The following is a 16006-nucleotide window of genomic DNA, read 5'->3' on the forward strand; positions in this document are numbered from 1 at the left end:
CTCCCCTGCTTGAGGTAGCACCTTATCTCCTACCTGTAGAAGGTACTCCACCCTTTTCTGTGTGAAAACCATGACCTTGAACTTGGAGGTGCTGATCCTCATCCTGGTCATGTTCATGTCGAAGGTCACTGCCCAATGAAGCCAGCAGTCTCACATCATCTATAAGTGCGATCCTGCGTTCACCAAACTGCACACCCTCCACTCCTTGGCTGCATCTAGAAATTCTGGCCATAAAAATAATGAACAGAATTGGAGTCCACCAGTTACTTAAAATATGGAACCAAGTCAGGACACATTTCAAGGTAAAGAAGTTCCTTTGTGTTGCTCCTATACATGGGAATTAACTGTTTCAACTTTCTCAACAGTATTTATAAGCTCTCCAAATGGTAACATGAAAAGCAAAAATACCTCATGAACACAGATGAACAATGTGACGTTCCATACTCAGCAAGAGACACAATGTTACTGTTACTAGAGTTCTACACATAACTGTATTAAATGTAACCTGGTAAAAAATGACAGACCACTTGATCCAATCCAGCCATCCATTTTCTGCACTTTTCAGTATAACAGGTAGCTGGAACCATTTTCAATATCCAATCGGCACATACGCAAGGCAGGAACCAAATATGGAAGAAATGTCAGTCCATATCATGGCATTAGGGTCTGAATTTTTCATATCAAATACATCTTTCATCTATAAAAATAACCACTGCAGTGGTTCACAGTAATCAAGGTAAAATGGCAAAAAAATAAATCATAATGATAAGAACTGCTAGGGCCCTGACCCTTATTAGACATCTTTAATACTCAAAACACCTGACAGTTTCATGACCCATTAGAGATCTTCCTTTGCTATACACCCAGTTTGTATTCTGTTTGTGGCACAGCTGCTAGGCAAGGGCTGTGTTATCACAAATACTGAATATGAGTCGTGTTCCAGGTAAAATTGTTAGAGGCTCTGGTTCTGAAAGTCATCTGTCGGTTATTATCACGCACTTGCTCATGTCTCATCTCTGGATCCCTCCTCTTTGCCTGTTTTGATTTTCCCTTAGAACTGTAATGCATTGTATTAGGAGATGACACTGGTTTGAGGTTTTGGCCGGGTTGGACGTGCCTGTTCCTGGACAGAGCTATAAAATGGATGGATTGGGGGAAAATGTCATAAATTTTATAGTGCCCTGATATGTTAGGTGGCAGCGCTTCTGTGCTGGTGCACCCAAGCCGGTGCCCACAGGGTATATTGGGAACTGTAGTCCTGTTGGGCACCTGCTGGGTCAACATTGCCGATTCAATACCCCCTTCTTTTTAAGGCGTTTGTACTACCTGGGCCTAAATTTGGAGTACGGTAATCCCTCCTCCATCGTGGGGGTTGCGTTCCAGAGCCACCCGCGAAATAAGAAAATCCGCGAAGTAGAAACCATACATTTATATGGTTATTTTTATATTGTCATGCTTGGGTCACAGATTTGCGCAGAAACACAGGAGGTTGTAGAGAGACAGGAACGTTATTCAAACACTGCAAACAAACATTTGTCTCTTTTTCAAAAGTTTAAACTGTGCTCCATGACAAGACAGAGATGACAGTTCCGTCTCATAATTAAAAGAATGCAAACATATCTTCCTCTTCAAAGGAGTGCGCGTCAGGAGCAGCGACTGTCATAAAGACAGAGGAAAGCAAACAAATCAATAGTGTTGTTGGCTTGTAAGTATGCGAAGCACCGCAGCACAAAGCTGTTGAAGGCGGCAGCTCACAGCCCCTCCGTCAGGAGCAGGGAGAGAGAGAGAGAGAGAGAGAAACAAACATGCAAAAATCAATACGTGCCCTTCGAGCTTTTAAGTATGCGAAGCACCGTGCAGCATGTCGCTTCACTAAGCAGCTGCACAGAAGGTAGCAACGTGAAGATAATCTTTCAGCATTTTTAGACGAGCGTCCATATCGTCTAGGTGTGCGAACAGCCCCCCTGCTCACACCCCCTACATCAGGATCAGAGAAAGCGCAAGAGAGAGAAAGAGAAAAGTAAGTTGGGTAGCTTCTCAGCCATCTCCCAATAGCGTCCCTTGTATGAAATCAACTGGGCAAACCAACTGAGGAAGCATGTACCAGAAATTAAAAGACCCATTGTCCGCAGAAATCCACGAACCAGCAAAAAATCCGCGATATATATTTAAATATGCTTACATATAAAATCCGTGATAGAGTGAAGCCGCGAAAGGCGAAGCGCGATATAGCGAGGGATCACTATATACATGATTTTGTCAGTCACTCAATTAATTTCAAACACATAACCACATAGAAACAAGCCATTTTGATTTGTTAATCCCCAAGGAGAAGTTGTCTTCTTGCATGACCTTTTGGGGGTCACAGCACAGGGTCAGCCATTGTACAGTACCCCCGGAGCAATTTTCTGGTTAAGGAACTTGCTCAAGGGCCCAACGAAGTTGGATCCCTTCTGGCAGTAAAGGGATTTGAACTGGCAGTCTTCCAGGTACCAGGGCAAATCCCACTGGTCAACAAGCATTTTGCTACTGGGATTCTTTCATCTGTACTTTAACAAATTTCACTTTCTGACTCCAAATCTGAACACCGTTTTCATCCAGCACGTCCCGTTTTTTAGTTATGATGTTCCAGGTCTTGGACAACTAGGGTGACTGGACAGTTAAGGTGATGCATTTCAGCATTTAAGAAATAAATTTGGTCTCAAGAAAAGTGAAGCCAAAATTAAGGAAGGTGTTTTGGTTGTCCCTGAAATCCGTGAACTGATGCTTGACGATGAGTTCAAAAAGAAACTGAAGCCAACTGAATCAGCACCCTCAGAATTTTCATGACAGTCACAGAGCAGAGAATTATACTGAGCTTGTGGAGAATATGCTGAAAGTATATTAGCTTACGGGAGCCAGAATGTCACTGAAGACGCATTTGTTACATTCTCATCTCGACTTCTTTCCACCAAATCTAAGCTCAGAGAAAGATTTCATCAAGATATAAAGGTGATGGTAAACTGATATCGGGGAAAATTCACTCTGAGCATGATGGGTGACTACTGTTGGTTCTTGCAAAGAGAGACGGATGTGCAGTACAAGCGCAAAAGCGAGTGCCTCCAACATTTTTGGGCACGCTGACCTCACTTTTATATTGAGGTAAATTGACATAAATATACTTTAACGTGTCTCTGTTATCGTCTTCTGGTTTGTTTTCAGAATAAACACATCAAAACAATTTTGGTGGGACATAGTCCAAACTCGAGATATTGTGTTGATATTTTATATTGATATTCAAAAGTGTCAAAATGTCAATGGTGTGTATTTCAAAAACCTGACGTGCTAGCTTAATTCCGATTTCATATATGAAATCTGTAAAAAATTGAATAAAGAGCTGCTCTGAAGTTCCCAGAAGCAAACAAAAAATATTTTTTTGTAGACCAATGCCCTTAGCCACAAAGCCGTCACTCCGTCCAGTTAGGGAGCACCATCATATATTTCTAACAGTACTGTGGGAGACAACCACAACAGCATGAGTTCATACTTTTTATTCAGTGAAATACATATGTGACATATTAGTAACTGAACTTCCAAAAGGGGGTGTGTTTGCTAAAAATTTAGTTCACTTAAGAAATTTAGTCATATTATACATTATTTATTTATAAGTTTCAATGTTCATTCAAAAATATTTAATTGAAGTTGCCTTGTGAATTTTAAATTTGGTATTTACTTTTTAATACTCGTTTATTTTTCTTTTCTTACTTCCAATCAAACATGGTTATTTTTTTAACATTTGTGATAATCTTATGAAAAACTGTCTTCTTGTACATGCTGGGAATTTATTAAATTTTGCAGACAACATACTTAAAACAATAAAAATTATTTTTGTAAGACATTGTGTAGTTAAAGCCCTTTCTTTACCATGTTCATGTTAATTTACTACAGTGTCTGTCACAGAGACAAACCGATAATTATCTAAGCCTATATATAGATATCTGTATCTTAATATAAAGCAGATTTGGTGAGCATATTAAATTTTATGCTTTTTCTGTTTTAGTTTAATTTCTCCCAGATGGAGTGGCCTATTTGACTGAAAGTTAATGTAGGCTTATCTTGTCTCCTATCTGGTTAGAACAATGTTAATACACTGAAGAGATTTCTTCTGCATTTACATCTGGAAGCAATGGTCTCCTCAAGCCGACCGTTAACATTAGGCCACCTGTGAGTGGGAAATCCAGTACACTGAACAATAAGAGAGTTACCTACTGTGCATGGAGCTGCTCTGCTAAAGGCTTTATACGCCTGTAAAGGATTCCCAGATTCCTTTACTGTGTGGCATGGTGGGCTTAGAGTCATTGATCATTCAGATACAATTAGGGCAGAGCAGGGGCAGCCACATCAGCTGATGAGTGTTTTAGCAGTACACATTGTGAAGGCAATTTGCAGTCTTTAAATTAAGAAACTATTCGTTTCTTTGCATAAAAGAATGCGAGAGAATTGACTTGATAATCAGTTTAGTGGTTATTGAAGAGTCAGAGCATACCTTAGGAGTGAATACGCTCAGTACACAGCATGCAAAGTGCAGCAGTAGCAAGGCATAGCATGAGCTAATTAGATGGGAACTATTTTTCTAGACGTTTGTTCATTCATTTTTTGACTAATTCTTTAAATCTACTTAATCAAATTTCTTAAGAGTTGCAGATAGCCAATGCATTAAGTGCACAGCAGGAAAAAAAAATATGGTTAGGACATGTGTCAGTTGTAGAGCACATTCTAGTCACACTAGGCCATTTTATGTTATGTTCACATGCTAATCAGACAGATGGTTCATTCAAGTTTCTGAGCAGAAGATTCCACATAAACTTTGATCACTAGCGGGCACTGCTGCTCCCCAAACTCTCAACACACACAGGCTTGGACACAAGTTGGCCACAAATTAAGGGTTTTTACTGTGTGAAACGTTTACTACAGTAATTGTTTCCCACACCACAATTGCAATACTAATGCACAACAACACTCTGTGTTCTTCTCTCAGACTCCCCCATTCTTCTGGGAAGCTTTGTCTTTATCCTCCCGACTCTGGCTCCTTGATTAAATTGACTGCTTCTTTTTTATAAAACCCGGGAGTACATCCTGTGTCCCAAAGCTATGGCCCCGGAGCATTTCTGAGCACAGCTGAAGCCTGATAAAATAGGGCTCGCTAGTCCCTTCTGTGCCCCCTGGCCACACCCACAGAACCTAACAGGGCTGAGAAAATGAACTACAATTCCCAGGGTACCCTGTGGGAACCCAATGGGGCTCCCATCTTGCAGCTCAGGGAGGCAATGGCCCAGGTAAGCTGCCTTCCCTCATCTTTCCATGCCTTTGGTGTCCCGGACAGGTAAGGATTTCAATAGAGCGCCATCTGTGATGTTAGTCCTCACGTGGTGTCCTTCGCAACACCCTATAAATTCAGAGCTACAAGTTGGAAATTTGGAGAATGCAAAGCCAGAGTTCTCCAGCTTTTGATGTAATGCAGACCTTTCACCTTATTTATATTAAATAAAAATATAGATTGGTTAGCCAGAAACACTACTTTTGGGGTTAAATTGTATTTGCAGTAAATTGATACACATTTATTACATTTAGTTTGCTCTTTATAAATAGTCTATCCAGGAGAGGGGTGTGTACAAACTATAGGAATGGAAAATCAAAAAAGAGATCTCCTAAAATATATTTTTTGGTTTTTCCTAGACAACAATTTTTCTCCTGAGAAAAACATGCCTTTGGTGTTCTCACAGGCATCTCTTGATTTTCAGCAGAGATCTCAGCAAAGTTACACAAGGGGGTCAAATTTTCAAAGTAGTGTCTTGGCATTTTTCTTTTTTTTTGCAATTTGAAAGTATTTCCATTGCATGCTCGGCAACATATCGTGAAATATATGGGCTTTGGTTTGTGGTAATAAAGCACTAAGATTACACTGTAGTCTTTGCTTCTGAGTAATACTATTAGTTGCACTAATTTAAAATGCTGTGCTCCAATTAGAGCATACTCATTCTGGAAGTAAAGGGTGTCATAATGGTTAAGAATTTGGACTTCAAACCCTGAGGTTGTGGGTTCAAATCCCACTACTGACACCACTGTGTGGCCCTGAGCAAGTCACTTCCTGTTTCTGTGCTCCAACTGGAAAAACCAAAGAAATGTAACCAATCATATCTCAAATGTTGTAAGTCACTTTGGATAAAGGCATCAATCCAACAACGTATGAAGTCTTGAAAGAGATTAAAACAAGGATAGAAAAACATCTCATAAAATATAATATACCTTTTAACCAAATTCTCAATTTTGACTTCTTTCACCTCAGTTGTATGTCATACCTTCTTTTTGTCTAAAGGTATTCCTCCTAAGGAATTTTAGGAGAAACATCTGTGACAAAGTTCATTCTTAAATGAATCCTAAATGACAATGTCTTTTAAGTCTTATGGACCATCAAATGTCAACCTTTGAGCAGTAACATTTTCCTATGGAAACAAAGATAATCCAGCAATAAAAGAAACAGCAGCAGCAATAATAATAGTAATAATCCTCAAACTGGCATAACAAAGAAGACACAGATATGGCAAATATAGCGACAGGACAGATGATTTAATTCAAACTATAATCATTTCCAAAATGGTGTTACATTAAAACTTGTGTTAATAACTTGGCAAATATCGTACTTCACCACGGCATGTGGTTCAGATCGTGATTCAGACTACGAATGTCATGAGTGTAATTACCCTGATCTATATGCTGTCAAATAAACGAACCACACACCGTGGTGCAACGTAAAGAGGCTTCGCCTCTGACGCTGACGTCCGAAGTTCAATACCCGAGAGGGGGTGCAGTGAGTGTGTATGCCTGATGAGCCCAGAATTAGGGAGAAACGTATGTTGCGTACTCTTTGCATTATTTGACAGTAAAACTATGCAATAATTATATTTATTTATTTAATTTATTTATAAAGCACTTTAAAAACAACCTCAAGGCTGACCAAAGTGCTGTACAAAGAAAAACAACACATAAACACATAAGAACTGAAGAGATTCTTAATAGAAAGTATAAAAAGTATACAAATAGCCAACATATTATACAGGGTTAAAAGCCAGAGAGTAAAAGTGTGTTTTTAAATAAGATTTAAAGACAGCTAGTGAAGGAGCCTGTCTAACATGTCTATTGGCAAATCGTTCCAGAGTTTTGGGGCTGCAACTGAAAAAGCTCAATCACCTCGGAGTTTGGATCATGCCTTGGGAACATGTAAAAGCATCTGGTCTGCGGACCTGAGAGAGCGAGACGGTACGTAAGAGTGCAGCAGTTCTGACAAATAAAGAGGGGCACAACCATTAAAGGATTTATTTTTTTTTTATATATTTTATTAATTTTTATTGTAATCATTCCATACAAATAGATCAATTTATAACCAAACAAACTGAAGACAAATCAAACCCCACCCCTGAGAAGGAGAGCTTAGCCAAAGGAGAATTGCTTAAGGCTTTTTAATAAGACAACAATAAAGAAAAGAAAGGGAGAAATAAATATATATGTAAATAAGAGATGGAGAAGGGAGTTAAATGCGGTAATAGTTATTTCTCTTATTCTAAAATAATATTGATCAGATCCTGCCAGGTTTTGAAAAAATTTTGTACAGATCCTCTAACTGAGAATTTGATTTTTTCCAATTTCAAATAATATAAAACATCGGTTTCCCACTGACTTATCAGAGGAGAGTTAGGATTCTTCCAATTTAACAAAATAAGTCTGCGTGCCAAAAGTGTAGTGAATGCAGTCACCGTTTGCTTGTCCTTCTCCACTTCAAGTCCATCTGGAAGAACACCGAACACAGCTATTAATGGGTTAGGAGGGATTGTGACCCCAAGGCTGTCTGGAAGGCACTTAAAAATTTTGGTCCAAGGATTTAAAAACAAATACAAGGATCTTAAAATGGATTCGAAAATGAATTGGAAGCCAGTGGAGGGAATCCAAAATCGGGGTAACATGCTCATGCTTTCTTGTGCCAGTTAAAAATTGAGCAGCAGCATTTTGCACCAGCTGCAGGCAGCAATGGAGGCCTGGCTAATTCCAAAAAGAAGCACATTGCAGTAATCTAGACGAGATGTTATAAAAACATGTATCACTGTTTCAAGGTTGCGCTTAGACAACACAGGCTTGATTTTTGACAGCTGCCTCAACTGGAAAAAGCAAGATTTTACCACTGTGTTCACATGGCTATCAAGTTTTAAAGTGGAATCCATTTTTACACCTAAATTTGTGAACATGGATTTCTCAAATTCAGCCACAGTGGAAAGGTCGATGCAGGGGGTCCCGCTGGTGCTATTGGGCCTAAATAGCATGACTTCTGTTTTGTTCTCATTAAAATTTTGAAAATTGAATGCCATCCAACTCCTTATGTCAATAAGGCAATCAAGCAGGGGCTGGACAGAACATGGACCTTGGCGCTTCAGAGGGAAATACACCTGACAGTCGTCTGCATAAAGATGAAAGGAAATACCGTGTTTCTGAAAAATAGCGCCGAGTGGCAGCTGGTACAAGGAGAACAGAAGAGGTCCCAGGATGGAGCCCTGTGGTACCCCCCAGGGGAGGGCAACAGAGGTGGAAGTAAAATCATCAATACTGACACAAAAACTTCTATCTGAAAGATAGGACCTAAACCACTGGAGAGCTAAACCTGTGATGCTCACCCACTGCTCCAGCCTAGAGATGAGGATCTCATGGTCCGTATAGTGTCAAATGCAGCTGTTAAATCCAGAAGCATAAGTAGTACACAGTCACCAGAGTCCACTGTCAAAAGAATATCATTAAAAACCCTTACCAGAGAGGACTCAGTGCTGTGGTGAGTTTTAAACCCAGACTGGAACACTTCCAGAATTGCATGTTCGTCCAGAAAAGACTTCAGTTGGGTATAGATGACTTTTTCCAAGAGTTTGGACAAAAAAGGTAGCTTGGAAATAGGCCTGAAGTTAGACATAACAGAGTGGTCCAGACCCGTTTTTTTCAGCAGTGGTTGCACGACAGCATGTTTAAAATTTTTAGGCACCACACTAGAGGTTAAACTGCTATTAATAATAGTAAGAATAGAAGGACCCAAGGTAGAAAAGACCTCCTTAAGAAGTCGAGGAGGAACAACATCAAGGGGGGAGCCAGATGGCTTCATACTGAAAACCAGCTGCTTTAAAAAGGACAAAGTGACAGGCGCGAAGAGGTCAAACACAGCCAGACAGGGTATTAAAATGGATGGATCATGAGAAGGTGGTGAAATGAGAGCCCTAGTGCTTACAACCTTCTTCAAGAAAATATATATATATATATATATATATATACATACATACACATACATATATTTATGGAGCTCTCTTGGTAAGAATATAAATAAACTGTCACCATCATTGTAAGGTACCCTTTGAGTTGGTGATTTAAATAGAGACCTGCACCCACCTGCTAAACTAAGAGACACTTTGATTATGTGACTGATAGTTTTTTTTTCTTTAGAGACATATTAAATACAAACAAGTAAAGCCTCCTAATGCAGCTCAATTCCTATGTTTTCTGAAATGACACATCTCAAGAATGTAGTTTTTTGAGACAAATTTGCAAACAGACATTGCTGTAAGTAATCAAACACACCCCTCACCATTCTCAAATTGTAAATTCACTGTTTTATATCCAACCCCTACATATTTTGCACTCCCCAGTCCTGGTTTCTCTCCTGTGTCTCCAGGTTTTTATATACAGGACTGTGTGTGATGATTCTAATCAAAGTAAATGGGCACCATTTACAGCTTTGTCCAGGGCAGCAACAATGTCAGAGCTGACCCTAGATGATCTATTCCACAAGAAAAAAGTAACCAGAATGACCTCCCTGTGTTTTGTGATCATGCAGTTAGCTATGGGAGCACTGACCGAGATTATATTTTCGGCGGGTACTTTGCTTCACGATTCAACTTAAAAACCTGGTAAACTGTGAGATGAACAACAGCAGGTTCCTGGGCCGTGGATGGCTAATGTCTGGATGCTGTCTCAATTGGGAAATGAAATAACATTGTCAATATACAGGTGCGCAGAAAAAAAGAAAGGGGAGCCATGCTTTGTCAGGCAGTGCTTTAAATTCAAATGACTGCAGCAGATGTATGAGGAACTACCAGAAGTTCGATCACTGGAAAAAGTACATGCTGTTTGTCACCACTTACCTGTCTCACCTTCTGTTAATGGTAAATGACATTTACATTTTCATACAGATTCAAATGCATAAAAATGAGCAACAACATTTATAAACTGGATGCATACAACTGAATATTTTATGTAGCCCTGGTACAACTTTTCATTAGTGGACGTCTCCTGATGATTCCAAAAATATTCTCTCTGCCTTGTTTCCTGTCTTGAAGGAATATTAACTTATATGAAGGTATTGTCTATGAGGTGTATTATGGCAATCATGAAGATGCCAAGTTACCTTGAGAAGAGAAGTTGCACAAGCAAGATGAAACATTGTACCTGAGTGGTATACAAATGGTTTGTGAAATTTTACAAGTACAGGATATTCATGTTCATATTCATGATATTCATGGATTGTGGTGAAAAATACATTTTGTTTGATTTCATTGGAGTTTCTATTAATTGGTCAGGCTCAGTATTTTATGTTCACCACTCACAGATGCTGATTAGTTGTGGGACGAAACCAGAAATAGTTGTTTTGCATTAAATTGAGACGTGAGCATTTAGGATGATCATAGTCTCAAGTAGATGACAGGAATATTAAAACATGGTTCAAGGTAGGTAGTAAATTGATGAGAATGGGAAGGTGTAGGCTTTTAATATCAGCCTACTACAAGCCTAGATCGGGCTGCATAGACACCAGATTTTGCACTCTGTTTACTGAGCAAAGTGGTGCTGACGTCTTCTCTGTATTCTAATAATAACAAAAAAAAAAGAAGTTAGAAATCTTCATCTTACACATGTGATCAGATTTTGTATTTATTTTTCGCATTAATGAAACGCTCTCAGTGCAAATTCTGATTCTGTCTCTCTGCAATGACATCGTGACCAGTGCTGCTGACTCACAGATCCAGGACAACAGATTTACCTATCTTGCTGGAGTTTCTACATCCTCCCTGTCTCATCCCAAAAACGTGTGCTCAGTCCAGGGTTTTATTCCTGCTGATTGTTATCATTTGTGTTCATTTTATTTAAATGAATTACTTGTCTATTGGAGCTCTGTTTATGACATTATATACCTCAATATGTGTTTTTGTGGCCGTAGAGGCAGATTTTGGAATCAGTTGTCTGATCAGAGATAATTTTTTAATAGCATCGGAAAAAGATAAAACTATTTCTTTTTGCCGGACGTTTCCATTTTGAGCATCAATTATTATGGCATTGCTACAACCCTTGAAAGAGAACAGAGATGATGATTTTGCCATAACTGGATACTTCCATGTCATCAGTTTGCAGATAATTTAAAAGAAATCTCTGTGGGTTGCTTATTTTTTCCTGGTGTTTTTGACATTTTTGCTCCTGGTCACCTTCAATAAAATCCAAGTTATTTAATCACAATCACAGTATACAATTTATTAATTTGCCACTTAAAATTGTTTTCTAAAGTGAATCATTTTTTTTATATAAATTTTAAAAATACCTTGTCTGTTCTTGACGCTTATGGTGGAGCTGAAGGGTATACAGGTCCATAGGTGAATGAAAAATCCTTAAAACTTACCAAATGTGCCCACTTTGAAGCAGAAAAAGTTTCAATTGAAGAAAACATGCCTTCCATGTTTATGAGGCATTTTTGTGACAATGAAATGAAACTAGAAATAATTATTTTATCACAGATGCGTGGAACTGTTTGTACTTGAGGTAAGAATGCATTTCCTGTTTGCTTGTCCGCTCAACGCCGCTGTCATGGGTGAAGTTTACACCTAAATAAGGAAGTCGATCAGCTCAAAACCAAACACGTGTCTGAAGCTGTTTAGAACAATGTCGTCTTTCAAGAAAATAGTTTGAAACTCCAACGTCAATGTCAACAAACACTCAAAAAATAAAAGCGTTTACAGCTTTCATCGTCTTACCTGTAGTAATCACAATACATTAAAGTTATGACTTGTAGTGCTTAGGTTGGATGTGAACATTTGAATGGAAAACCATTTCTCCATGGACCACCACTAACAGCCAAAGTTGAAAAGAAAACACATTCGTGATCGCCCCTTATTGACGCCAACTGCAGTGCTAATCATATTCAAGGGAAGCCATTTCACTGCAGGTAGAAATGTCTTTTACTAATAAATTGAATACTATATAGACGAGTCGCTCTTATGTAGAGTGGCAAGGTAGAACAATCGCTACTGGTGCTGCTCCATGGATCTAGTGTCGTGAGTTAGAGTCGTCGGCCTGGTCGTTGTCCATTAAGAGTTTGCATGTTCTCCCAGACTTTGAGCAGTGGTCTCACTAACGCATATACAAAGTCGTAAAGATAATTTGGAATGGAGATTCCGGGTTAGTGTGAATTGGATTATGGATGTGTGCGTGTGTGTCAGTTGTTCCCGTGGTGTCCATTTCTACTTTTCACACAGTGCCGCGGAGGAAGAGACAATCGATGAGAGGAGACGCAGAGACAGTTTTCTTGTAAAATTGCCAAATCTCACAAATAGTTTATCTACTTTTTTTTATCATTTTCTATGGTGATGTGGATATGCAGTTTTGCAATTCTTATGCAATCTCAGCCCACAGATAAATGTTCGATAACATTCTTGCCTTGAAAAATGGACATATTTAGTAAGTACCCTTCAGCCCCGTTGTAAACAGCAAGAGCAAAGTATTTTTAAAATTTGTTTTTAAAAAAAAAAAAAATGCTTCACTTTAGGACACAATTTTATGTGGCAAACTAATATATACTATGTGAAGAAATAACTTTGGACTTCAAAAATACCAAACTTTTAATCTTTTCATTTATTTTGCCTTAGTTTCTCTCAGCAAAGTCATAACACTGATATAAACCCAATCTCTTATGGCACTGAATAGATTAAGCGGCCTCAGAAATTGAATGGGATGTTTGATTATCTTGGACCCAGTGGCTGATTTTCCATTTGCGAGTGTCGACACTACTATTGTCATGGAAGTTAAATAACACACGGTTTATTTTGTTGCAGAGCCTGTTGGTCGAGATGACATGAACAACTATATCAGCCAGTATTACAGTGAACCGAGCAGTGGTAAGTACAAATAAAAACCAGGTATCTTAGTACGACATGTCTAGCTGAGGCCTGAACTTATAGACAGAGTGAAATGAGGTGTAGGGCTTCCGCTTATTGGAGCTCAGAATTTACAAAAAGGTTTTTAACACTATGGTTACTGAAATGTTTGATTTGGCATCAGACAATCAACTTGTCTACAAATTTCTTTCCCCCCATGTTTACCTACAGAAGGCCAAAGTCAAGACAGCAAGTCACCATTGTAGTGATGTATTGTACAATGCAGACATGAGGCTCCACAGGACAAGACATTCAGTGGTCACATTTATGACAGTGTCTCATGATAAGCACAGAGCCGTTGGCACTTGATACAAATGGAAGTATTAAGAGGAGCAGATTAGAACTTAGTGTTACAGCCATTTGTACGTTAGCATTGCTATTTCCAAAATAACTTTACCGAGATCAGCAGGATTTAGTGAAAAGACAGGGAGTGAATATAATGAAAGCCGCTGCATGAGAATAGCAGTTCACAGTGTTGCGAAAGATTAAACAAGCATAGATTTCACAAATTGAATACTGTGACTTCATTGTAAATACTACTGCATCTAAGGAGGTTTTCTTTGTTCCAGATATGGCTGTTCCAGAGGTTGGTATGCGTGTCATAACAACAACCGCAATCGATGTTCATTTACCCAGCAACCCACACAACATTTCATCTGACCTGCTGACTGTGGAGACTCCTGGGAAACTGGAGAGGATGGGAAGCTCTGTTAGTGACACATCAGGGACAGCTTCTCGATCCACTGACAGCTCAACCACAAGGAACCAAAGTGTCAGTAGTCAGACATTCGGCTCCTCGACAGACTGCAGCACAAATCGTGAGGGCTCCTCAGACTACTGCCCTCTAGAGCGTATGGTCAGTCATTACAATGATGAGCTTGGCCCTCCTTCAGAACAAAAAGACACCAATGCGGTGGTCCAGGAACTTCTCTCTTCCCTCTCGGAGGACTCCTGTTTAACCCAAAAGGGACTGGACCCAGTAAACCTTAAGCTACCTAGCCCTACAGGTTCAACCAAAGCAAGCCCAGTGCTAGAGCACAGAGTCAACATTTACAACAAGAAGAATCAAGAGAACCTAAGCGTACTCCAGTCTAAGCCGATAATTCACCTCCAAGGCAACGAGTCTGCTTTGGAGGAGAAGTATAGATTTTTAGAGTCGGACGATGGATCTCTTAATCGGCTGTCGGAAACATAGTGAGGGCAGAGGAGCAACCACTTTGAGCCAGCATGGAAAAATCGTCACTCCTCAAGAATATGAAAGGACACGGATTAATTCTGGTGGCCTAAAAGTGTGGATTAGCATTCCACAGAAGAGCAGCAGGGCCAGAATCTGCGCCCAGCACACCGGCTCCTTTTGACAACAGGAAACTAATGAAGAATTCTGCCAATGAGAGACTGCACTCACAATGTTAAAACACAATCAATAATTCAACTGCTTTTCCAATTTGTCTTTTGCTGGTTTTATGTTTTTAACAAAGAATCTGAAGAATTAAAAAAATAAATCATTGAAATCTCAGATCAGGCTACAGCAGGGTACATTTGGTTGTACAAACTGTATTCTCAGCACATTTCTTACTTTAACCTTTCTATATTGAAGACAATGGCATTTTGTATATTAAAAGGACAAAATAAAATGTTCATTGCAGTATTTTTTACCTTGCAGGAGTGTGTGATTTCAAGAGTCCTCGGGAACTGACACAAGCCGGGCTCGGATGAAATGTTTGCCACAGGATCTGATTACGATCTGCTGGCTGAATGTGGCAAACAAGTCCAGTGCACTTTAATGTTTACAACGGTGTTTATTGGTGGCGAGAGACTGATTTGACGAGGATGTTTGTAAGGAAATGGAAGGTGGAATACTTTGTCACGTGCCTATTTTCTACATTGGGGTCCAGATACATAAATATGAGAGAATGTTCAAAATCCCTTCAAGCACAAAGCATGAGAATGCAAGCACTTTAAGCCTTCTGCTCTGCAATAGTGAAATGTGCCGAGACACACCAAGTGGTTCCAAAGAACACCACACCAGGCTGCTTCAGAGAGTTTGGGGTTAACAATGAAGGTTTTATATGCTTGGACTACAACACATGATTATCTAAATAACGGATAACACAGTTTTAATAAACAATTTGCTAAAATGTGATTAACAATAAGCTACTACTAAGTGGCGCTACTCTAAAGCAGTTTCAGTTGCTTTACTTGTACTTGGTGTGCCATCCCCAGGCTCCTTGCTACAGAATCCTCTGTTCTAACAGTTCTGCAGTTCCAGTCCCCAAACCGTATAGTGCCTGTAAGCCTGACTCTAAGAGTGACTTCAGGAACCTTAGCAGTCATGTAATCATATTATATAAATTATGGGGCTGCACAGGGGCCTATACTCGGTTCTCGGCACAACCTTAGCACATCTGGTAGAACAAAAACAGGAAGTCTTGGGACATTTTTAACAAGCAGCAAAGATTTTTTAAGGTCTTTCTTTTAGGGTTCAGTACACAGCAATCAGTATCTTTCATCGCGTTACAAGGACTAAGCCAGACTGGAAACCACAAAATAAAACACAAGTCCATTTCTTTTTATAGGTTGTTCAAGCACTAATGCCCTCAATTATCAAATGTCTCAGAATTTAGTCCTAGGAATTGCACTAAAGGTCTGACTAAGATAAGAATTTGTCCTACCCCAAAGTAGAGACATGAGCAATAGTTGGGAAACGTCTGAACTGTTTCTCCCAGCTAGGAGTGAGAGTTCATGTT

General features: G+C 39.4%; 1 protein-coding gene across 1 annotated transcript in view; it reads left to right on the plus strand.

Annotated features, from left to right (window-relative positions):
* tmem266 (transmembrane protein 266) overlaps nucleotides 1-14893 on the plus strand; it is a 481028-nt gene extending 466135 nt beyond the window's left edge. Inside the window, exons 10-11 of the mRNA XM_028823201.2 lie at nucleotides 13158-13220; nucleotides 13829-14893. Of these exons, the coding sequence (XP_028679034.1) occupies nucleotides 13158-13220; nucleotides 13829-14454 (689 nt within the window). The 3' untranslated portion in view covers nucleotides 14455-14893. The remainder of the gene's footprint in view (nucleotides 1-13157; nucleotides 13221-13828) is intronic.
* The last annotated feature ends 1113 nt before the right edge of the window (nucleotides 14894-16006 follow it).

This window comes from Erpetoichthys calabaricus, chromosome 17, assembly GCF_900747795.2.
Source record: "Erpetoichthys calabaricus chromosome 17, fErpCal1.3, whole genome shotgun sequence".
In the NCBI taxonomy this organism is placed as follows: domain Eukaryota; kingdom Metazoa; phylum Chordata; class Cladistia; order Polypteriformes; family Polypteridae; genus Erpetoichthys; species Erpetoichthys calabaricus.